The sequence below is a fragment of the Aptenodytes forsteri genome, unplaced genomic scaffold (assembly GCF_000699145.1).
Source record: "Aptenodytes forsteri isolate BGI_AS27 unplaced genomic scaffold, ASM69914v1 Scaffold729, whole genome shotgun sequence".
In the NCBI taxonomy this organism is placed as follows: Eukaryota; Metazoa; Chordata; class Aves; order Sphenisciformes; family Spheniscidae; genus Aptenodytes; species Aptenodytes forsteri.
Genome location: NW_008796173.1, coordinates 111,325 through 134,667, shown reverse-complemented (window position 1 = coordinate 134,667; position 23,343 = coordinate 111,325). Strand labels below are relative to the sequence as shown.

General features: G+C 52.2%; 1 protein-coding gene across 1 annotated transcript in view; it reads left to right on the top strand.

Moving 5' to 3' along the window:
* The window catches only part of DCTN1 (dynactin subunit 1), an 89,172-nt gene that overhangs the window by 13,456 nt on the left and 52,373 nt on the right, over window positions 1-23,343 (top strand). The window contains 3 exon segments of the mRNA XM_019474189.1: window positions 7,306-7,554; window positions 12,570-12,648; window positions 16,664-16,695. Of these exon segments, the coding sequence (XP_019329734.1) occupies window positions 7,327-7,554; window positions 12,570-12,648; window positions 16,664-16,695 (339 nt within the window). The 5' untranslated portion in view covers window positions 7,306-7,326.

The window sequence follows — 23,343 nt, the reverse complement described above, 5'->3', positions numbered from 1 at the left end:
ATTCTTAGCAGACTTATTTTTTTGTTCTTTACTCTCAAGTGGGGCTGAGCAGTAACTTACGTTGGGAAACTTACTCGCGTAGGGACACGGTTTAGTGGGCACGGTGGTGTTGGGTTGACGGTTGGACTCGATGATCTTAGAGGTCTTTTCCAACCTTAATGATTCTATGAAATGCTTGCTATGAGTGTATATGCAAGTTATGAATTTTCCTTTTTAATCAGTCTTATTGTTGCCATTCCATTCGGGATGGGTTTTGTATTGGTAGGAGTTGTCTTTTAGATTCCCCCAAATCACAATGCGCCAGTGGAGAAGGAGCTTCTGGGCTTTTGAAGTGTGATTTGTACCCTCTCAATTTTGTGAATAGTGAGTGTCCCGGTTTCGGCAGGGATAGAGTTAATTTCCTTCCCAGTGGCTGGTACAGAGCTGTGTTTTGGATTTAGGACCAGAACAATGTTGACAACACAGCGATGTTGTAGTTGTTGCTGAGCAGTGCTTACACTAGGCAAGGGCTTTTCAGCTTCCCGTGCTCTGCCGACTGAGCAGGCTGGAGGTGCACAAGAAGCTGGGAGGGGGCACGGCCAGGACAGCTGACCCAAACCGGCCAGAGGGACATTCCATACCATGGGACATCATGCTCAGTACCTAAACTGGGGGAAGAAGAAGGAAGGGGGGACGTTTGGAGTGATGGTGTTTGTCTTCCCAAGTCACCGTTACACGTGATGGAGCCCTGCTGTCCTGGGGATGGCTGAACACCTGCCTGCCGATGGGAAGCAGTGAATGAATTCCTTGTTTTGCTTTGCTTGCCTGCGCGGCTTTTGCTTTACCTGTTAAACTGTCTTTATCTCAACCCACGAGTTTTCTCACTTTTACCCTTCCGATTCTCTCCCCCGTCCCACCGGGGGGGAGTGAGCGAGCGGCTGGGGGGGGCTGAGTTGCTGGCTGGGGTTAAACCACGACAGTGAGGTCCCGTTTAGGAAGAGGAACTGGGAGACAGGGTTAGGGCGGGACGCCCGCCTGGGGCAGGACACTACTCCAAAAGCTCCTTGGCGAGACGTAAGCAAAGTGTGTTTGGAAAAAGTTATTCTGAAATGCTTTTTTGCTGATATTACAAATTAAGGACTTTCTTGGGAAGGGAGGACGCTCTGCACGAGAATACCATGAAATTAATAAACTTCCTATCTGTTTTTTAAAATGAAACCTTATTTGATAGAATTACAAATTTATAATTTGAGACTGAAAACATGTGTACCTAGTTTTGCCAGATTTAGTTGCATTAACTTTCGTCATTCAGCACTAATGAGATCGCAGATGAGAAGGATGTTAACGACTTGTTTTACTACTTTCTTGTGGTGATGCATACCCATATGTTATTAATCGGCTACTGTGTTAATTATGGCATCTAACTAATGACTTGAGTGACAAACCAACCCTGAGGCTGACCCGCGTTCATACAGGCCGAGGGGAGTCACGAGGCAAACGAAGACAGAACTTTTTCGAGATGTCGCTATCGTTAACGAGATCCATTATCTGGAGCTGAAATATCGTTAGACAAACCTATTGTCTGGAGGTGGAAAGAGGCTCGCGGGGCGGCGGGGGCTCGCTCCAGCGACGGAGCTGCAGGTCCCGCGGCCCTCCCTGAGCCTGACAGCCAGGACTCGGGTGACGTTTTGGATTGCGTGCTCACGCCTTTCCTGGAGTACGGAAACGCGCGTGGATCCGTCGGCTCTGTCCCTGCACCAGCCTCCCCGTCCCTGGGCTCAGCACGGGCGGCCGCGGCTCTGGTCGATCGAGGGAGCCTGTCCACGCCGCTGGTGGGACTGCGGGTGCCGGCGCCGCTGGCTTTAAATCCGGCGGACGTGGGCAGCAAAGGTGTCGTGCGTGGACTGCCGGGCAGCTGAGGTCCCAGCTGGGCTTACACAGACCCGGTGAAGTCCTTACTGCGCCCCTTTTCGCTGCTGGCCCCACTTGGGTAGGCGAGAGAGCAGCGTTGCTTTGCAAATGCTCTCGCCCCGTTGGGATACAGGCAGTGTCTGCAGGGAGATGCTCTCTTCGGTCTGGGCAGGGCTTTGCTGGGAAAGAAGTAGGGAAGTGAGGGAAAGGAGCTAAGCAATAGCTAACGCTAGTTTGGCTCTCGTTTTTGACCGACGCAGTGTTTCGGCCCTAAGGTACGTTCTTCTTAAGCTTTTTTTTTTTTTTTTAAAGCGGTTTAATAGTGCTTTGCAGACTTTAGTTCTCTCCTTCTGAAGCGTGCAAATGTTAGAGATGGGAACGGATGCCAAGGGCCGAATTTCCTTGGTTTTACTGACCAGCAGCTTTGGGTGAAACTCTGTTGTTCTTGGGACAGAAACACAGCGATGTGCCAAAGCCAGCCGACACACTGCAGGAGCAGGCGGTACGATGGAAAAAGTGTCCTTCGTCCGGGCTCGGACGCGTCGTGCTCATCGCAGCTAAGTGCCTATCAGGATTTCTGGGGACGCAGCAGCTGGGACAGCTATCTATATACGTGTGTGTTTATTTTTTTAGGTCAACACCCCCAGTACTTTAAAGCCGTTTTATGTTTATGACTTGGAGGCTTAGTCCGAAGCTGATGCTGCAGCGACAAATTACCTTCCAGCGCGTACCGAAAGCCATTTATTTACCCAGCTCAGGTCTCTGCCAGCGGAGGTGACCTGGAGGGCTGAGCTCGCTTGCGGGCGCCGGGGCGGCCACGCTCACCGGGGTACGGCACCGCCGCCCTGGGGCGAGCAGGGGGCCGGATTGCCTGGGAGGGAGGGACGGACGGACGGACAGGCGCCCAAAATAAAGGACAGAAAATACCCGCGGCCCCTTCTCCTGGCTGTCCGTGGGCGCCTCCGGAGAGAAAACTGGGGATCCCAGGGGATTTTCAGTTGTTTTACCATGTGAAAAGTAACCTTCAAATGCTTTGCCTGTGTGACTGGGTGCGTAGGGAAGAAATACAAAGCCCTCTGCCTTATTTGCTAATGAAAATGCTAGAACTCATTTCAAATGAATCTTTAAAAGGGAACGCTACCTGAGTTGGCATTTTTTTTCAGGCTACTCAGCAGATTTACAGTAATTTGCATAATTTTGTGTTTTGCTGTGGTAATGTAAATTATTTTGGTCTACCCTTTCATACCACTACAGAGAAGAATGCTGTGCTGGGTCGGGAAAATCGCACATCCTGGAGGCTTTTACCTGCATTTTGATTTTTCCAGTTGCTTGACTGCAGAGCAGAGGCTTTCTGGTGCCAGGACGGCTGGGGTGTGAAGAGCTTGCCAGGCGCTGATCTGCATGATGTTTTCACCAGGCTTTACTGAAAGGGAGAGCGTTAGTTACTTTCTGCTGCACTAATTGGGTAGCTCGCTGCAGTCTCAGGGTGGTTTGATGCAGGGAAAAGGTCTTTTCTTTCTGTTAAAGGACTGCTCACCCCTCTGTAGGCATGGAATGGAGTCACTGTGGCAGAAAATCGGTGCCGGAGCATATTGCGAGTGAAATGTGGTGGGACTTCCAAACAGGGCGATAAGGCGATTCACTCGTTTGACTCCGCTGCTAATTCTTCGGGGATGGGCTCTGGAGACGGTTTGGCAAGGAACAAAGATGTGCTGCTTTCTTTATTGCGCATTTCTGCTTCATAATTTGTAAAACAGGCCCTGAAGAGCTTTTGTAGTTTAAAAAAAAAAAAATCAGGAAATTCTTCTTCCATGTGAAGTCCCAGTTTTTCTTCCCTGGAGAATTTATGCGACTGCTGGCGAGGAGGAAAGCGGCGCTGAGAAGGCCGGTGGTGCGCTCGTCTGCTGTGGCTCCTCCGGTAATTGCCCCAAACTGGCAAATCTGGCTTAGGAGACTCCTCACCTCCACCTCTGCTGCCTTGTCCCTTCCTTGTGGCGGGCGTCGTCTGCCCGCGGCCGCATCGAGACCTGCTCGAGAGACGGCGTTTTTAAAGTTGGTTGGGGCAGCGCACTGGGGGAGGTCGGCCATCCCCGACGGAGAGCGGGCGAGAGGCTGGGGGGGAAGGACCTCAGGAGCCTCGTCAATTGGCTTTGCTGTCAGAAAAGCTGTAACGTGGAGCCACGCTGTATCTGATCGCTTAAAACTCTAGGTGTTTTGGTTACTGTTAGTAGGTGCTTTTACTCTCATTATGCTTTGGAAAGGAAGCAAGGAAGACGAGCTCTCCCGCAGCTCCCATCCAAGTCCTCTGCAGAAAGCGTTCCCCAGACGCCCACGTGCAGCCCACGACACTAAATGTGATGTTGCTGCAGCAGAAACGGTGAAATACTTGATTTTTTGAGGCCGGCTTATCTGCTGCTGCTCTACAGACTGACGCTATAGAAAAATAAAAATTAAATCATTTGAAAGGCGAAAGCCGGGCAGGGTTTATCTCTGCTCCGAGGCTCTCGTCCCACTCAGCGCAGGCGAGGGGTTGGTTCCTGCAAGTCGTGTGGCTCGTGCTCCGCTCCTCCTGAAACATCTCCCTGGGCTTTTGGCTGCCAGTTCCTGCCCCCGGCTGCCTCCCTGCTCGCGAGCGTCCGCTCCGGCTGGCACAAGCGTTTCTGGGTTTGTCCTGCTTCGCGGTCCGTGCTCCTGTCCTGGCCAGTGCAGCTGCGAGAGGGTGTCCGGGAGCACCTCCAGAAGTTAACCTGGCAGGCGTGCCAGTCTCATGATTTGGAAAGTCACCCCTGCAAGCTGAGCCTCAGCTGGAACGTGTCGGCATTAAAATAACAAAAATCTGAACGCTGCGATTGGGGGGAAGAAAAAGGCTCTGCAGGACTGGAGCTGAACTTAGCCGCAGGACGACAGCGTGACGCTTTGACCTTACGAATTAGCAGTAAACCTGCCTGCTTTCTGTTAAATAGGTACATTATTTACCAAATCGGCCGGAGACGACGCTGTGATGGTACAAGTCCGGCATCTTCAGTTTATAATCTTGCTTCCTTACTTCCTCTGTAAGCACGTTCTGTGTTTTAACCGTAGCCGGCCCGTGTTGAAGTCGTGCGTGAACACTCCTAGGATGGATCGTCCGCCATCACGCAGCTGTCAGTACACGTGTCAGAGCCCTTACCCCCGGGGCAGCGCGTGTGCCCCGGGGAGCCTGGCCACGAGGAGAGCCGTGCCCCGCTGCCGGCAGCTGGTACCCGCAGGGGTGCAGCTCTGATTTCCAGCCCGTGGCGTTTCACACGCCTGTAGATCTTACCTGGACCGCAGCCGCCCGCAGCCACCAGAAAGGGAAAATGGCCAGTGTAAACCAGGACGGATAAAAAGGGAAGCGGTTGGTTTTTAAAATCGCTGAGCAGGAAGCTTTCTGTTCAAATGGTGAATCTTGCTTTGCCTTTAGGCTTCTTGTTTTCTTAGAGTTTTGCTCTCATTTTTTATAACAAGGGGGACATGTTGATTTAAAGCTGCAAGTGTTTTGCAGAATGTTGTTGCTAGTCCTTCTGACAGCTGAAAGGATCCAGCATTTTGGTAGACATTTATTTGAGTATGTAGCGTAAGTTTTTAGATTTGAGGTCTTGGTTTTGTTTATTTGCTAGAAAATGGTGATTGATTTTGTTTTTTATGAAAAGCTTATTTTGTGCTTTTCATTTCTGCCAATTGTATTTGGATGACAAGTGGAATTCAGTTTTGTGTGGAAAACTGGCGTCACAGAAGCTCCTGAGCACGACGGGTATATTCTGCCTCCAAACCCAGTACATCAGCATGCAAAGGAAGGCAATAATTTGTTGGTTTGTCTGCTAACAGTGGTGATTCGGGTTTCTGCGTGTGCCAGCCAGAAGCTTTCAAAATACCCTTGGTTCTTCGTGCAGGCTGAAGCCTACCTGCTGCTGCAACTGCTGAAAACCCCGCTTGGCGTCTGGCTGCTGCTGCAACTTCTCTTTGCATCCATCAGCTCGCGAGCACCCTTCCTCAGCTGTTTTCTGCGTCGCGGTTTGGGGGAGTGAAAGCAGCCTTCTGTTCTCATCTGAATAAAGAGTATATTCTTTCACTTAAGCCAAGCCCAGCAGCAATCAAAACAAAATATTTCCTACACAATGAACAGAACTACTGGCAAACGGGGTGATGTAAATGCCAAACGTGCTTCATTTTAGAGGCCGCTGTAAGGACAATGCCGCAGTGTCGGAGTGAACTGCGGGACTTAAACTGAGCAAGGCAGTCAAACGTCCCCCTCCCTTCTTAACTGTATTTAAAAGCAGTAGCCTTTTAAAGGCGTCAACATTTGAGGAGGGACTATTAGTATAGCATTACTTTTTAAACAATTAAAACTGTATAGTTAATTTAGCTCTATGGCAATATAGCATAAACTTCATCTCTTTTACCTGGGCTTATTTCAGAGGAGGAGGCATTGGGGGTGGGGGGAAGATCCCAACGCCTCACTTGTCTGGCCCCCCCTTATAAACTTCATCGGTCTTACTTAAATTGTGGTGGTCTCCAGTACCTTAATTGAGTTCCTCACACCCATCACCTTATTGATGCTCTAAAAGAGTTGATCAACGTGGTTAACCGTACCTAAAGAGAGAGGTACGTATCAGGGATGGCAAGCTTGAAATCTAATGACGCACACTGAAATTTAAATGTGGATTAATGTTTACGATGACAATGCCTTGAAACCTTGATGAATTTACCACCGATATTTTCTGCTCATCAGCATCCCGATGGGAAGCGCTGTTACAATCGGTACCCCGGAGTCCTGGCGCAGAGGGGGGGGGTCTCGTGAATGCAGTGGGAAACTGGTGTGGGTGGGTGGTCTAACTTGGGCTGGTGCTGGGCCACCAGGTCCTCTTAAATCCTGGCAATAAAACGGGGTAGGAAAATAAACTGCATCAGAAATGGGTTTTCTGTTCCTGAGCGTGTAATGCAAGAGCCGGGAAAGCTGTGGGCAATTTCTGATGTGGTGAAAAAAGGACGGAGCAAGTATAGCTGAAGGCAAACATGACTGCGCCAACATCTGCTGCTTCACAGTTTTGTTTTTTATGAGTTTTTTGGGGAAAAAAAAACAAACCCAAACTTATAAATTGGGTTTGTGAGTCCAGTGTGTCTATTAGAGCTGAAGAGTGGTAGTTAATGGTGGTTTTGCCACTGTTTGCGATTCCTGTTTGGCAGCTGTAACGGAAGGAATTACCTTTTGCTGGCTCCCAAAAAGAAAGGGCGGCGGAGGTGAATGGGGACCGACCCCTCGGGCTGCGGGTGGCCCCCTGCAGAGCCCGGGGTGAGGGGTGCTGGAGGGGACGAGACAGCCGACGTCCGAACCGTGGGTCCGTCTGTCTGCACCAGCTGTGTTTAACTTGCTGTGCTTCTCCTCTCTGTCGTCAGGCATCCAGCACCGGCACCAGGATGAGCGTGGAAGCGAGCAGCAAGCCCCTGAAGGTGGGCTCCAGGGTCGAAGTCATCGGGAAGGGGCACCGCGGTACCGTGGCTTATGTCGGTGCCACCCTGTTTGCCACGGGGAAGTGGGTCGGCGTCATCCTGGATGAAGCAAAGGGCAAGAACGATGGGACCGTGCAGGGCAGGAAATACTTCACCTGTGAGGAAAACCACGGCATCTTTGTGCGGCAGTCACAGGTACGCTTCCCTCTGCGCGTGCCCTGCGATGGCCTCTGCTTGCCGGGCTCGTCTCGGGCATGTGTGGCTCGTGGGTTGCTTGGTTAAATAGAGGAAAATGGCCCTTTGCACCCTGACGGGGAGAGATAAAAGAAGTTCCCTTCGCTCCCAGAGAGAGCAATGTTTCTGGGACTCTCCATCTTCCATCGTGTGAGGGAACAGAACAGCTCCACAGACAGGCAGAAGCCTTGCCCGGAGGCTGTGCTCCTGCCGGAGCTGCGGTTTGTTCCAGTCTGACACGCAGCTTCTCTGCACGTTTCACTGAGTGTTTTGATTAGCCCAGTTTATGGGGTCATCGTGAAATATTTTCAGATTAATTGGGTGAAAAAAAGCTCGGTGAATTCCAGAGAGCGTGGAATGGTTTTATTTTGCCTCCAAAAGGAAGAGTAAAGTCTGCCTGCTGTCTGCTGCCTCAGAGAGTTACCGGCTACATCATCTGTAGGAGTCAAAGTTTGGGACCAATATCTGGGTGTTTACCTGGAAGTAAAGTCAGAGAATTTTAATTAAATAACGTTTACCTCGAAGTATATAAAATGCGTCACTCGGGTTTAGTTGTTGAGCTTTTGCGATTCGTGTACAATAGGTAGGAACTAGGAGCTTGTTTATGTGCAAACAAGTCTCTTCCATTTTAATTTCCTCCGTGTAATCTTCAAACGGCACAAGCGCAGAAAAGTGACGCTGCTCTTGAGTCCCACAGCTTGGTGTGCTCCAAGCACGATGTCACGGTGAGAGACGTTCAGCTCCTCTCCTCCTGCCTCGGCACAAAACGACTGGTTTAGGTTCGACCCTGTAGCATCTCGGCAGCAGAGCGGGCTCCTTTCCACTCCCGCAGACCCTCCTGCTGCCCCACCAGACGTGGTGGCTCGCTTCCAGGACGTTGGCAGCGGGTGGCTGAGGAAGCGTGGGGGAAGCTGAACGCGAAATAAGGGGTTTTAGGAGCAGGAGTCCTGGGGGTGGATCCCAGCATCCTCCGTCCTGGCCATCAGAAGGGCCTTCAGGCCACGCGTGGTCAGAGGGCTCACCGATGAGAAGTGAATGCTCTCTGCTGGCTGTTTCGCTGGGACTCACGGACCTGGCTTCCTTGGTCCGTCGCTCAGCCTCGCCTGCCAGCTGGAAAAGTAAATGAGTAGTTTACAATCAAAAGCTTTGGTCTGCAGGACCGGGACGCACGGCTCCCAGACCGGGTGGCTGGAGAGGAGCTCAGCACACAGGGCAGCCTGTTGGCAGGTCTCTGCCCGTCAAGCACTCGTGAAATCCCAGCGCTGGCAGACCAAGGGGGGGGAATACGCAGGCAGCTACTGTGCTCCGGGCGTAGCGTGGCCCTCTGCCACCCATCGGACGTCTGGTGACGTGCAGCGGTACGAACGTGACCCACGGTGCTGGCGTGGGCAGGTCAGCGTTGCTGTGCTCGCCTGGGGCCTTCGGAGGAGCTTCCATCTCGTCTGCTGGCGACGGCAGGGTGGCGGTGGAAAGGTTCCTGTGTACGGCTTTGCATGGGGGTGTTTGCGGGTCAGACTGAAGGGTGCTCGGTAGCGTCTTCTCCTGGGACTCGAAACCTGCTGGGCTGCAGGAGCCGGCCCGAGGGAGCTGTGTGCGAGGGCTGGGTCTTTGGCGGGGGGGGGGGGGGGGGCCGCGCGGGGGGGCCGGCCAGCCGCCTCTCGCTGCGCTTCCCCTTTCTCGCTTTGGTTTTGGAACGGCTGGGGGCTTTGTCTTGCGTGTCCCCAGCTGAGGAGCACACAGTTTGCTTAAAAATAAGCTGCTCTTCCACGGCGATGGTAAGTAGTTTGTCTCTGCCCGCTCTCCCCCGCGAAAGAGCAAATCCCTGGTGTGCACGTGCGGAGAACGTGCACCAGGGCCAGTAGCACTGACCGTCCCTCTGAATCTGAGACCTGTGTGGAAAGGTGAACTTGGTGAGCACAGGGGAGCGCAGTCTTTGAGGAGCATATCCAGCACGGATTGCAAATCGCAGCGGTTCCTGTGCCTGCCTCGTGCAGCAGCCGCCGAACGGGCGCAGGGCCACGGCTCTGCTCTCCGGCCTTTTTCTCAAGCTCTTGCTGCGGAGCACGGCTTCCCAGGGGACTTCCAGCACGAGGGCTTAGCGAGCCGGTCAGTCAGCCTGCACCAAAACAGAGGACCAGCAGAGGTGGTGGAGGAAGCTGCCCAGGCTGTGGGCGGCCGGTCACCTAAGTGACCATTACGGTTTGGGCATTAATTTTTCAAGAACCGGCTTTAAGATATAAATGGAAAACGGCAGGATTCCCTCTCAGCAGAGTTAATGCTCTGCTTGTGCTCTCCGCTGTAAATCTGTCTACTGCTTCCTCCCGTATTTCATTCCTAGGTCTCCCCAGCATAGCGGGTGGCTGTCCTGTGGTTACGCACGGTGTCAGACCACTGGATGTAAATAATACATCATTTTTTTTGGGGGGGGGAAAAATTTGTAAATGAGAAATGCCTTTCTCATTGCTTATGGAGCAGATCACCTGCATCAGTACAAACACATCTTGCTAAACACTTGTAAAGTGTTTTTAAGAATTTCCAAGATTAAGTAACTTTCTCTTCTCCCCTGCATTTAAAAGTATATCTCAAAAAATGAGCACCAGTAATACCAGCATCAGTAAAGCCTAGCGGCGTTCTTAGTCTTTTAATTTATTGTGGCGTTTCAGCTCTAAAAATGTACTGATGGGAAAATTTCAAAGATTTTAGGTAAATTTTTTTTTTCCTGTTTCGTGCAATCATCAAAGTAGATCCCGCACAGGGATTTGATGCCGTGCTTTAGCTATAACTAAGTGCTCATCTCCTGGGGAAGGATCAAGCCCATGCGATGCATCTGCTCCAGGCCGCTCGGGTTATTGCCAGCTGCGGCGGCGGTGGGCGTCCCAGCAATGCCTCGCCTTGCTGAAAGGGAAGCAGAGAGCCAAAAGAACTGAAATAACCACCAAACCATTTCTCACTGCTGCGCCCGTTCGTGAAGCAGCATCCCACGGGGGAGCAGGGTGGGTATCTCCAGCTGAGTCGGCAGAGAGTTTCAGGGTGGAGACCCTTTAAGCGTGGCAGCTCTAGGGACGTTAACGTCTCCTGGCGGAGTCGCCGTCCCGTAGCCGTCTCGCACCGTCCCCTCGGTGTCCTGGCCTCCCACCCGCAGCCTCCTGGGTGTCCTGGCCAGCAGGAGGGGAGGGAAGGTGGCTGCGGCAGAGCTGTGACGGAGGCACTCGCCGCCTCGGGCTGCGGGACTGAGCCGGGGGTGTTTCGGCTCGCCGTGCAGAGGGTGGGTGCCGCGGAGGGGCTGTTGCCTCTCCGCTTCTGGCCATCCCCTCCCTGCTTGTCTTCCAGTTGGCAGAGGGCTGGAGCGCTGCTTCGAGCAGCCGTGTCAACACGGACGGGCGTTTCCGACCGAGTGTTTGCTCGATATCTTTTGGCAGCCTTAACATTTTGCTTGCCCAGGACTTGTATTTGGGCTAGTAATTTTGAACGTGAGTGTTCTTTTATGGTGTGTGGAAACATTATCACTGATTTTGACATCAAGTGGAGCTGCTTTTCTGCTCCTGCTTGGCAGAGGAGCTCATCAGCTTAAATCTGCTGCTGCAGGACATCTTGTACCTTGTTGCGCTTCTCCAGCCTGACCCAAAAGCAAGCCCTGTTCTGGTTCCTGCCACCTTCTTCTTGTTAGCCGTCTCCCAGCAAGTCCGGTGTTTCCACCTGAGTCGTACCTGGTGGGGAACCCCGAGACCGCTCAAGATCCCGCCCTCGGTTTGGATAAACTCCTGTGCGTGACCTGGTGCAGCAGATCCCCCGGGACCCCGCTTCCGTAGTCCTGGGGTCTGGTTTTGTCGTGCTGCTGCCTTTAGTGAAAAGTTGTGAAATTCTGTGCGCTGCCGAGTCACTCCGAAGATCGGGTGCGCCTGGCTGTGCCAGATACCCACTTTCAGCAGGATCCGAGGGGCACTCGCCTCGTCCTCACTTTTAAAACCGTGGTTTGAGTATTCTCAGCATTGGTGCGGCTGTCGTGATTCCTGTGGCATAGTCTTGCTCAGTCTCCGTGCTTCTTGTAATTTAAGAGTATGGTCCTGGTACTTGGGCATCTTCCCAAAATGGAAACTGTGGCTGACAGGTTTACAGATTATTTTTATTTTTTAAACTGAACTCCCAGGCTTAAGGTTTTCACGGAATGGATCAGGCAAATACCTGTCAGGAAACGATTCAGGCAGTGTTGATCTTCTAAGGTGAAGGGATGGCTCTCAAGAAGTGATCTAATCCTTTCCAGCATTGTTTTCTATATTTATCAGGCAAAAATGTGTGCAAAAATAGGTAACAAAGAGATAGCCCTAAACCTTCAACCCTTAGATAGCTTAACACGGCTCAAACCTGAAAGTATTCCTGTCTGTGCCTCCTGGGGTTCCCTAGAGAGCTGGGCAGCTTCCAGACTGTAAAACCAAAACAAACCCCCCTCTGTTGGCTGCGCTGCATTTTGAGTCACTGAAGTTCTCTGTTTCAGAGAAAAGCAGTTTTCCTTATGAAGAGAAAGAAGAGTTTTAAAATAATTTTTGCTAAGACCACACACAAAAAAAATAAAAATCGAGCTTTCTGTCAAGTGTCAGTAACTTAAAATAACTGTCAGAGCAGGGTTCGTGAACTGATCGCTCTGTGGAGTGATCATGGAACTGTTGAAGACGTTCTGGGCTGTCGAATCCCGAGTTTTGACTTTATTTACTCCTTATGTGAATATTCTTTATTCCCTATGTGAATAAAGAATATTTTGCTGTTTTCAGGAAGCCTGTGGAAGGAGGATGGTCGGATAGCTGAGCGTGAATGACTAAATTAAAGATCTGTGCCAAAAAAATGCAGTCTGTGCTGTTTAAATCTGCTACCGAAACGGACCTGTTTTCTGATCACATTCTGCTTATGGGTTTTTTTGGTTTGTTTGGGGTTTTTTTGTTTTTTTTTTGTTTTTTTAATGATAGTTGTTATACTTTTTCCAGATCCAGGTCTTTGAAGATGGAGCTGATACAACGTCCCCAGAAACACCAGAATCTGCTGCCTTGAAAGTCCCCAAAAGAGGTACGGCTGGTCCGTTTTGCCCCGAAACCTCCTCTCTCCCTTGGTCTGGACCAGACGAGGTTCCACTGCCGAACGGGCGTCGGGGTCCCCACGCTGGGGAGGTGGGCGCTGGCTGCCAAGGGGTGATAGCCTGTATTCCAGGGCTCTGTCCCTGGTTCGGGTACATGCTCACCTCCCCCTGGCTCACCCGCCTCTCCCGTTGTCCTCTCTGCGAGGTCCTACGTAGTCTTTGGGGATCACAGAAGGAAGCACCGCGTGCAAAAGCTGCTCCAGGCAGTTCTGTCCTTACCGTGAAAGTCTGTCTGGTGGGAAGCAAGTGGGAAATCCTTCCTGGAGGGGTGGGAAATCCTTCCTGGAGGGGTGGGCACGTGGAAGGAAGACTTGAACTGCTCTGCCGCTGTGAAATCGCAGCTTACAGGTCACCGGCCGCTCGAGGCTGTGACTCGTTCCCACATCTCTGGCAGTGGACGCCTTCCGCTTGGCCTTGAGCATTCCTTCCACTTCTCCCCTTGCCAGGCCGCTCTGCCACAGCTCGCTTTGTTTGGCACCTCATGGGTTGCTCTTTTTTTTTCTTCTGACAGGCTTGCCTTCCTTTGAGGTCTGTTTTTGTCGAGTATTTATTTAGTGGTGCGCTTAGGGATCCTAGGAGCTTGCGGAGAAAGCTCTGGTAGCTTCCTGTCCTGGACGGTCCGTTGGCAACGTGTGCCAAGCTGGGGATTTCTTGTGTGCGAAGCGTTTGTTGAACACATGCTTAACGGTTCAGAATAGGGTTGGGTTTTTTGTTGTTGGTTTTTTTCCCTCTCCTAGCCAGCAGAAGTTAAAATTCCCCTTTGTTTGGCAAAATGAAATCTACCCTTCAGCTGCACAAAACGTGCCCAAAGGCGTCAGAAGGGGGTGATGATTAGCCCGAGAAGCGGGGTGTTCCCATGAGACGTTAATTTTGTCGGTCCCATGAGCGGAAGGGAAATCTGAATTGGCATTCATGTCCCTTGGCATTCTGCCTTCACCTTCTCCTGCAGGGAGCTCCGGGCCTCCAACAGCCCGCTGCCGCTGCGGAGAGCTTGGGTTTGGTACAGCCCAGCCACTTTAATTCATCTCTGCTTTGGATCCGCCAATTAGCATGTGCAGCTGAACAGGGAAACATTTAAAGCGAGCCAGTTTTAATTTAGGGGTGGGGTTTAATGCAAAAAAAAAAATGGAAACTCTTCTGCTTAGTATACTAGCGTGAGTGTTTTTTTTCCCAGAGTGCTAGAAAGCCCAGCCTTTCATGTGCAACTTCAGCCTGTTCTTTGTATGTACTTGATATCAATAGTAAGTGAAAATATTCCTTCATGTTTATATGATCTTTTCACTTTTTCTCAATTCAGACTTTCCAGCTGAAAATTCGGTTTTCCTTGTCACAATTCTGTACTCGTTGAGGATAAGGTGCTTGCGTGGAGCTGTGCAAGCATTTTTTTTTCCCCGCTGCCTCTGTAGGTCTGGGCTTTCTGGATGTGTGTTAGTGGACGTCGCCCCTTGGAGCGCTGAACCTGTGCAAAAGCCACAAGCCTTCCAGCGCCGGGAGTCTGCTGTCGTTCTTCTCATCCCTCAGTTATTAGGAGCTAGGGAGAAAAGACAAGTGCTCTTTAGACCCTCACTTAACATCCTGAGAATTCAGTAGCAGCTGGTGCTTCCTTGAGCCGGCAGACGGGAGCGAAGAGACCAGAAATACCTTAACTACATGGAGACGGGGTAGCCTTGGAAAAAGCAACGAACCAAACCTCCGGGTTTAGCGTGGCTCTTCAGCAAATGTTGCTGCCTTTTAATTTCACTACATCTGTGTGTGCCCGTACGATGAATCTTTAAATCCTGTGCCATCTCCCCTCTCGTTATCTGGAAGTCTTTCCAAGGCTCTAATCTCCGCTGTCTACTGCAGCGTTGTCTCTGCTTCTTCTAAAACCCTTGTCTGGGGCGACCAGCAGTGCCTGCAGCATCCGGAGGTGTACGGCTGCTTACTCGCGGCGCGCCGCTGCGACACTTTCAGTACCGTCTCTCCTTTCTCAGTACACGCTGAGGTTTGTTGTTGCTGCCCAGCAGCGTTCACTGAACTTCTGCGGTGATGCTCTGGCCCCTTTTCCCCAGCTGCTGGTTCTTCCACTCAAATACAGAAATGAATAAAACACAAGCGGTTCAGGTTGCCCCTCCCGGTGTGCAGCGTCGGCGTTGCTTCCTCTGCCCCTTGCCGCTCAGAGCCCATTTCAGGGCGGGAGCCCGCGAACGCCATGCAGGAGGGGAAACGGGTGCGTTTAGCTCAGGTTTGGGGGTTGCAGGATGGGTGTCACCAGCGTTTCCCACTGCTGTCTGCAGGCAGCAGCGCGGCTGGCCTTGAGTACCATGAAACGCACACACGAGCTGGAGTCAGTCGTTGATGGTTGAAGTGGTGAGCGAAGGGGTCGTGCCAGAGCAGCGCCGGGTCGGGACAGGGGCGGTGCGGCGGGCGGACGCTGGCCAGGTCCGGGGGGGCCAGCCCCCTCGGGGTCCCGCGGCGGGAGGAGAGGGAGCCCAGGCAGGCAGGCTCGGCGTTGGCCGTGATGCTGGTTGGTAGGGATGCAGGCGCTGGGATGCGGCTGCTTCCAGGGAGTTTCCATGGAAACGGCAGTGCCGGCTGCTGCAGTCTGACTGCGGCGGGTGACGCAGAGATTGCTCTTCCCATAGATCCAGCACCTTCCTCTCCCAGACTAGCAGAGGTGTGAGGTACGCAGTGGAGGCGGCTCCTCTCTTTCGTTTATGAGACGCTTCTGCAGCATTTACTGTTGGGGTGATCAGTGCCACAGCTGGAAATACTGAACGCTGGTGGAATTGCAGCTGGGAGAGGAGGGGGCAAGCAGCCCCCCCCGTGGCTGTGAGCTGCTCGTGGACCCACCAGACATCCAGAAATGGAGCAAAGGATGTAATTTAGCCAAACCTGCAGTGGTTACCCGCATCTCTGATGCACATAAGCCAAGATCATGCAATCTGGTTCCTCCACACTCATGTACGTGGCACTCACTGTGCTGTCCAACTGTGCACACCGATAATCCAGAGAGCAAGGGAGGAATCCTGAATTCGGGGGAGGCGGGTTTGTTTGAGCACTGGGGTTTAGCCCGGTGCTGACACCTGACATCCAGGCTCTGTAACGGGGTGCTGCTTCGGTCCTCTGTTGGGATGATGAAATGGGAGCAGCTCCTAACAGCCGGCACCCCCCACAAGTTTAGTGACCTGGGGGAGGCCAGCGGCTGAATTGTCGGCAGATGTTCCCGGTGGCCGCCCGTGTGTAGGAGGTTTGCTCTCTGAGAAGCGGGAAGGACCTGTCTGCTGAGCTTGAGACCTGTCGGGGCTGTGGGCTTGGGGCTGCGGATGCCCCTCTCGGGGAGGTTTCCTGGGCTGAGGCGGGGAGCAGAGCTGCAGCCGGTCAGTTTGGGAATGTTTCTGAGTGGTCTCGTGTACATCTACCTCGTGCGTGTTCAGATTCCTGACCGCATACGGACCGGGATGGAAACCTTTTATTTTGCTGCCTGAAGTAAATGGTCTCTGGACCTGTATTTCTGTTGATACTCACGTTAGATTCTCACTTGGAATCCAGCTGATCGGATGTGGTCGTATGGACAGCTAGACTGCCGTGCGTTTCCGATAGAGAGCGCGCTCTGAAGGTGACTCAGGGTTCTCTGAATGGCAGTGATTTAACTCAAGAAAAGCAGCGTAGCCTGACCTAGTTCTGATGCGTGTGTCTGAATGTTTGGCTTTCTCAGACTGTGCCAGTGGGTCTAATAAGGGAGTCCCTGTTCCTCCAAACCCGTACCCCATTGTACCACCGTTTCCTGGTGTATCCAGAGCTGCACGGTCTCTGCTTCACGCCCGCTTCCCTAAGAGCATGGGTAAATGGTCCTTTCGCTATGCCTCGACACTTGCTGGACCGCAGAGACACTTGGTGTGCGGGTCGGGCCAGAGGCGTCCTTTGGGCCAAAGCTCATGGTTCTGTTTCTGTTTTCCTTTACAGATTCCCTGGACGCCGCCAAAGCCAGCAAACTGGTGAGTGCTGAGCCTGTGACTCTGCAGGCTGCTGAAACAAATTCCCTTTGCAGCGTATGATTAGTGGAAGAGGCAGACTTGCACGTGCTGCTCTTCATTTTTCTTTTTATTAACTTCTATCACCTCTCTAAAAGCTCCATTTTTCAACCCTGCAGGAAAAGTGCACGGAGACACACGCATACACCGAACGTACAGAAAGGACAGAGTTTTGCCAGCCTGTCTCTTATTTAGTCCTTTTCAGTTCTGTGCTCTGTAACAAAAATGCCCGTGGTAAAGTGCATTTCTTCTGAAGCCCGTGGGAAACAAGGCCGTATAAAAAGTAATTTTCAACTAATGACCAGAAACCAGTAAGTTACTGAGGAATAAAACCCCAGCACGGTTTCCCGTATTACACGTTTTATCCAGGTTCAATCAGTATTGCACCATTCACACCCTGCGTGCCCCTTGGCTGTGTTCCTTTAAATAATGACCCTTACATCCTGCAGGAAGAGTCTACTCCTCGGGATATTTGAAATTGGCTTTCTCTGACTTATACGTACGGCTTACAGAGAAACGGTGTATACTTCTGAGTATCTTTATCCAGGAATCTCAATGGCTCTTGAGGCATAAATGGGTACATGTTGTATCCAGAGGTGATGGGTGTTTCCTAAGGAACGGAAGATTGGAGCAGGTACCCATCTTCGAATACTTTTGACCCCAGACAAGCACAATTAAATAAGTACTTAAGGTTAAAAATGCAAAAACGGCCACGCGTGTGTATAGAGACCGAGGAATCCGTGGTGGTGCTGGGCAACACAGTGAGTTTGGTTTGTGCGTGCTTTGGGATAGAAGCTGGATGTTTCTCAGGGACAGACTGGTCCATCTCGCGCACAGGCAGCTGTGGAAAAGAAAACAGCTTATCTGGAGATAAGGGGCTTCTCCACGTTGCTCTCTTGTGTGCGTGACACCTGCGGTTCTGCGTTAGGGCAGCTTGCGAGCCCAGTCTCATGCCTTGAAGTTTCAGATAATTTCCAGGAGCGGGAAGACTTTTTTTCCCCACCTCGACGCAGAGCCGTGCGCTGGGTCCTGGTCAGCCTGTGCGGCGTCGGGATCTGGCTGCAGCTGGAAACGGGCGACGGGCCAGCACTTCGAGGTGCTCCGGGGGGTTAATCGGGCTCAGGTGCCTGGGAGGTTGTGCCTCGCCTGCACTCTGAGTCAAGCTGACTGCCAGAATAGAAGGTGGAGGAGAAATTCCCCATCTCGTATTGAAGGGATTTGGAGAATTTTGCAGGGATTGCCTTTTTCTGCTGAGCGGGGCATGACTTACCCACCAGCGTGTCTGGTCCGATTGGCCTTTTCCATTGCAGGGCCTCTGGCACTTGGTGGCATCTTTTCCCCTTGTGTTCTCTGCCTGTGACGCATAAGAGTTAGTCTCCTGGTTTAATTATACGCTGGAATTAATACGCGAGTTGCTAGGTGAAACTGAACAGTGCGCCTTGTAAAGGAGGTCAGACCAGACTACCCTTCCTCAGAATAAAGGCTGCAAAAGGGAGTCGTGAAGCGTTGGAAGAAAGAATTTTAAAATTGTTTTAGAATGTTTGTACTAAAAGACAAATATAATATTTATGAAGTGAAAAAAATCTTAGCGTTCATGAAATCAGGATGCTAAAATAGTAATTGTTCTGTAAATTCTTTATGCTGCTGACATTCTGAGAAGGTTGCAGGAAGGGAGATGAACCAAAAGGGTTTGCACCCAGCACGTTTAAGAAACCCCAGATTAAATATCTAATGGTACCTTCTGCCCGCAAGCATCACATTTTTTTTTCTTCTGCATAAGAGGTTGAGAATTTGGTGCTGGCCACTGTCGGAAGCAAAACGTTTTGGTAGACGGAGCTCCGTGCTGTTCTGGGCTGGGGACGCTGCTGCTTGACGTGCTGCTGTGCTGTGGGGCATTCGGTCTGGTTTGTCATCATGGAAAACGCTAGAGTTCAAAATTAACATCCTGCCACCTTTCAAATACTGTTCGAGGTGTGACAGGCTGCCGGAGGTGACTTGAGTGATGCCACTGTGATGGGCATTCGCAGATTTGTCTTCTGCCTTGCGTGTTGGAGACAGGCGAATTCGGGCTTTGCTGTTTGCCTGCCTGGATTACACAGCTCCTCCCAGGAGCTGCTGTGGCTGCCGCGTAGAGGCGTGGAAATTAGGTGCCGGAAAGCGCTTTGAGCCACTTGCCCAGTATTTCAGCCCAAACAGGTATCTTTGTTGAACGTGCGGCTCGCAGGCTGGCCGCCTGTGGAACGCAGGGTCCGCAGAGCGGGTTGGGGTTAGTCCTGCAGGTGACGTGCCGACACCGGTGAAGGGTCCCGGTTTCCTGCGTGCAGGTCTTGATCAAACGCTGGGGAGTCTGGCTTCGAGCCAGCGTAACGGCAGGCTGCAGAAGGGAACAAAAGCAGCTGCCGCCTCTTGAGGCGCTGCCGGTGCCAGGCAGAGAGCCTGCTCCTTCCCGAGAGGCTGCAGTGACGGGAGGCAAACGAACACCCGAGGTTACAGTTTTACCTCGTGCAAAGCCTGAGTTCTGGGGCGAGCGTTCTCCAGCATCGCTTGGTAACCTCAGCACTCTTTAATAGGTCTGGATATTTGCTGAAGGTGATGCCGAAATGGTTTGTAAGTCCAAGCAGCAAGAGTCTGGGGAGGTTAGGGTGAGTAACTCCGGGGGGGAATCCTGTCTTGTGGTGGGTGAACCCCTCTGCGTGCAGGCTGTGGCGTTAGTGGAGCCTGAGCAGTCCGGAGTGGAGAACTTCACGGCAGCGTGACAGCAGCCTGCCCCTTCCCAAGAAGGGCTATCTCCTGCCCCTCGAAAACCAGCCGAGCTCCCCAGACCCCGAGGTGGCTGCAGGAGAGCGCTGCAGTTGGTTGTGGTCCTCTCGATCCTTTTTTGCCTTATCCATATGTGCGTTGGCTTGACTACATAGTGACCATTGCCACAGTTTGTCTAAAGAAGAGCTGCTATTTTCTCAGAGTAAAACCTCTGCCGCGCAGTATTTTGGGTGATTTCCATCTTGAACGCGTACTGCTGCAAAAGGTTCCCCGCGCCTCCTTCGAGACCATCATCCCTGGCGCCCTCTCCCCCTTCCTCCCGCATCCTGGAAGATCCTGGCAGCGAAACCCCAACTCCTTCACGGCTGGACCCGAGAAGCTGTTACCTCTGCTCCACCGGGCTGTGGCATCGGGACTTCTGAAAATGGGGAGACGAGCTGCTTTCCCGTGGGTGGAGGGGGCCCTGAGCGGCAAGAAACTGGAGACAATTTCCAGCGCACTTTGGATGAAATGCAATTTCTTCCCAGCACGATTGCATAAACTCCCTGCCTCCATGAAAAAACATCCCTAGGGAAGCAGCCGATGCAGGGCTTTGCCTTGGTGTGATCAAGAATTGCATTCTAAAAGCAAAACATCGTGTTACTCTAAGTTGTGAGCAGTCTTCGTGACCTGAGGCGTGGTGGAAGCGCATCCACAAGAAATGTGGAAAGGAAGAAAAAAAACCAATAGTCGGGTACAGCACCTTCTTCCCTTCGCAGTGCCTGATCCAAGGCGGGTCAGCGTGGGAAGAGAGCGGTATTTGTGAGAGCTGGATTTGGGGTGGGATCCCTCCTCCCCGGGGATTCCAGGTTTCAGTCAGCTAAGCACGTTGGTTAACTCTTCTTTGCAAGTGCTGATGGCTACCGTTGAGTGAATTTATTTTCCTTTGAATATGTCCTGGCAACTCAAAAAGATTTTGTGCTGGAGGAGTGGAAAGTGGATCAATCATACTGGAGTAAAGCTCGTAAATCAGAGGGTTGAAAACAAGCTCTGCTGTCTGCTTTCCTCTCTTAAGCCATCTTACGGTTGTTTAACTTTACCTGAATGTATTTTCCTGTCTGATTGTACGTACTTTTGCAGCCCAGTGACTTCACTGAGACACATTCTCTTCCATGGATAGCTAGCTCTGAAACGTGCGATGTTTGAACAGAAAGCCGATCGCTTCTTATCACCGCTGTTGATATGATGTGAGCTCTAACTCTGTACCCTTTTGTTTCCTCTTCATGCAGCGTGGAGTGAAACCTAAAAAGGTGGTGCTTTTTTTGACAATTAATCTGTGTGTTGCCGAGTCTCCTGGCCGCATGAAAGGCCCTCCAGTGCATCCCAGTTCATTGTCACCCATCGCTGCTGTGCCTCCCATCGCACCGTTGCATGTTTCCTCATTGCATGTGCTCCCCTTCGCCAGCCCCCAGCTTGCTCAGAGGATGGGAGGTAAATGCAGCAAAAGCGATTGCTGCTGAGCCCAGACCACAGCGTGGCGGAAGGAGCTTGCATTGCGGTATCGCTGCCCCGCCGCTGCTCGAGGGAGGCATGGAGGCTGGCAGCCCAGCTCTACGCTCGATTGTGAGGTTTTTCCGCTGTTCCGGTTAGTCGCAGTCGGGTTTCCAAGTCAGCGCTGGGTGCCGGTTACTGCGTTACCCGCGGGCTGCGCCCAGCATCGCTCCCGACACGTCTGCGCAAAGTTCTTGCATCACCTCACTGTGAGTCTTGGACACCGGAGAGCCGGCGCACACGTCGCTGCTTCCGCCCGAAGGACTGACCGGCACACCTCAGCCTGGCTTTCGCCGCCTTCTGCCTCCTCTTTCCTTTAACAAACGTTTTAATGTGGTGTATGTTCCCTGACCCGTGGGTGTGGGAAGCACCAGCTACACGCTAAGTGCTTTACGTGCTGTGGGACGCGTAAGCTGTGCTCCCTCACGCTCGCTGTCTGACCTGGAAACGTTTACAACTACATTTGTTTCGGTAACCGGGTGTGTTATCACAGGGCCGTTAACGTGGCCCGTTATTGACCAATATATAGCAGTTTCCAAAGCGATACGAGGTGATGCTACATAAAGAATTTCCTCACGAGCGGTTTTAGTCTGTCGCTGAGCAGTGGTAAAACAGGGAGCTGCTGCAGCGAAAGAACAAACCCCAAGAGTTTGGAAAAAGATACCGTGCTGCTGAGAAATGCGCTTTGGTGACCCGGAGGCAAGCCAGTGTTTTGCTTATACGTGGTACTTGTCCTCTCCTTGGGCTACGGCTTCCCATGCTTCTCCCAAGGTAAGAGCACCCCACTACCAGCTTGTTTGTAACGCTTACCAAAGCCAAAGATCTTTTGTATCGCCTATTACCAAAATGAACTAAAACTAGAAAGGTCTTGGCAAAGAATCATCATTTCCTGTAGGCTGTTTGGGGAATATTTTTCTGCCATGGAAATCTTGCCAAGGGAAAAGCAAACCTGGCCACTCGAGACTGGGAACAGGCACAGTACGAGCGCTAGAGGGAAAGTGATACGGTACCTGCTTAGTCCTTGGCGTACACGATGCCAGTCGGTGGTATCTTCAGCGCATCTTTTGTTTCCAAGAAGTTTCGTTTCGATTTTTTGGGCGGAGAGATGATCCAAACAGCAGCGTTTCTCCACAGAAAGTCCACAGGCGAGGAGCAGTGCAGAAGCGTAAGGAGAAGCTGCTGAGACGCACCGTAGAGGGATGGCCGGGAGCAGCTATTACCGGGTGGCCCCTCTCTCCTGGCCCCCTCCGTGGCCCCTCTGGTCCGAGGTCTCTGCATGTCTCTGAGGCTTTGCGGGCGTGCGTGCGTGCATCTGCCCCGCGTCTCGGTCCCGCGAGCTCTCACCGCTGCCGCTCTGCATGCGACTCTTGACTTGTGACCCAGCTGTCTGTCGTGGCTCTGTTAACGTGGATGGGAAGAACTTCCAGTTTTGAATGTTGTGCTTCTTTACTCCCCCGTCCCCGTTCCCCGTGGTTTCCAGGCAGTTAGGTTGATCGCGGGTTGCCGTACGTACGCTGCCACCTGCTCGGAGCTTTAGCTGTGTATTGCTTTTAAGAGGAGTGGTTGTATGACAATAGCTGTCCAGAGAACCCTTCCTGACTAGCGATGTGTGGAGATGGGCTCAGACAGGTACGTCACAACTCTTTTCAGAGGGACAGGCCGGTGCCCTGTTTTTGCTGATGTCACCTCAGAATTTAACTTTTTTGGCCTTTAATAAACTTGTCAGCTCTCCACCCCCCTCCTCTGCAGCTCTGGACCTTGCACAAGCGTGTGAAAATTGCAGTCCCGTTGGTATGATCACAAAATAACTAACATGATTAGCAGATAAATCCTTATTCATGAGATTAAGGTAGCTCTTTGGATGTTAAATATAGATTTTAATCGTATTAAAAGCTGCTGCTGGCTGCTTTTTTGTGCCAGATGGTCCTTATCCTCCCAGCTATTGTCCCCCTCTGTTTGCCTTGGTTTTGCTACTGCCTTTGAGCTCGCCAGGAGCAGTGGAGAGGGCCTCTTGCCGTTGAGGTCGTGGCCGTTCTGGCCTTTGCTGTTGGTCGCGTGGACCGTGCCGTTGCCCGGGGTGGCAGCCCCCGTTGGAGGGGCCCCCGGTGTGGCCTCTCCGGGGGGGGGGGGCTGCACGAAGCCGGGAGGTCCTTCCCGTTAGCTGCGACGCTGCGTAGGGGTGCGGGGTGTCAGGGGGTGTCCTCGTTCCTCACGCAGGCATCTGCCGTGCGTACCTTGCTCAGGCTCTCTGCAGGGCCGGGGGCGCTGCTCAGGGGCCGGCGGGCCCGGCTCTCCCCCTGCACCCAGGGGGGTGCTGCGCCG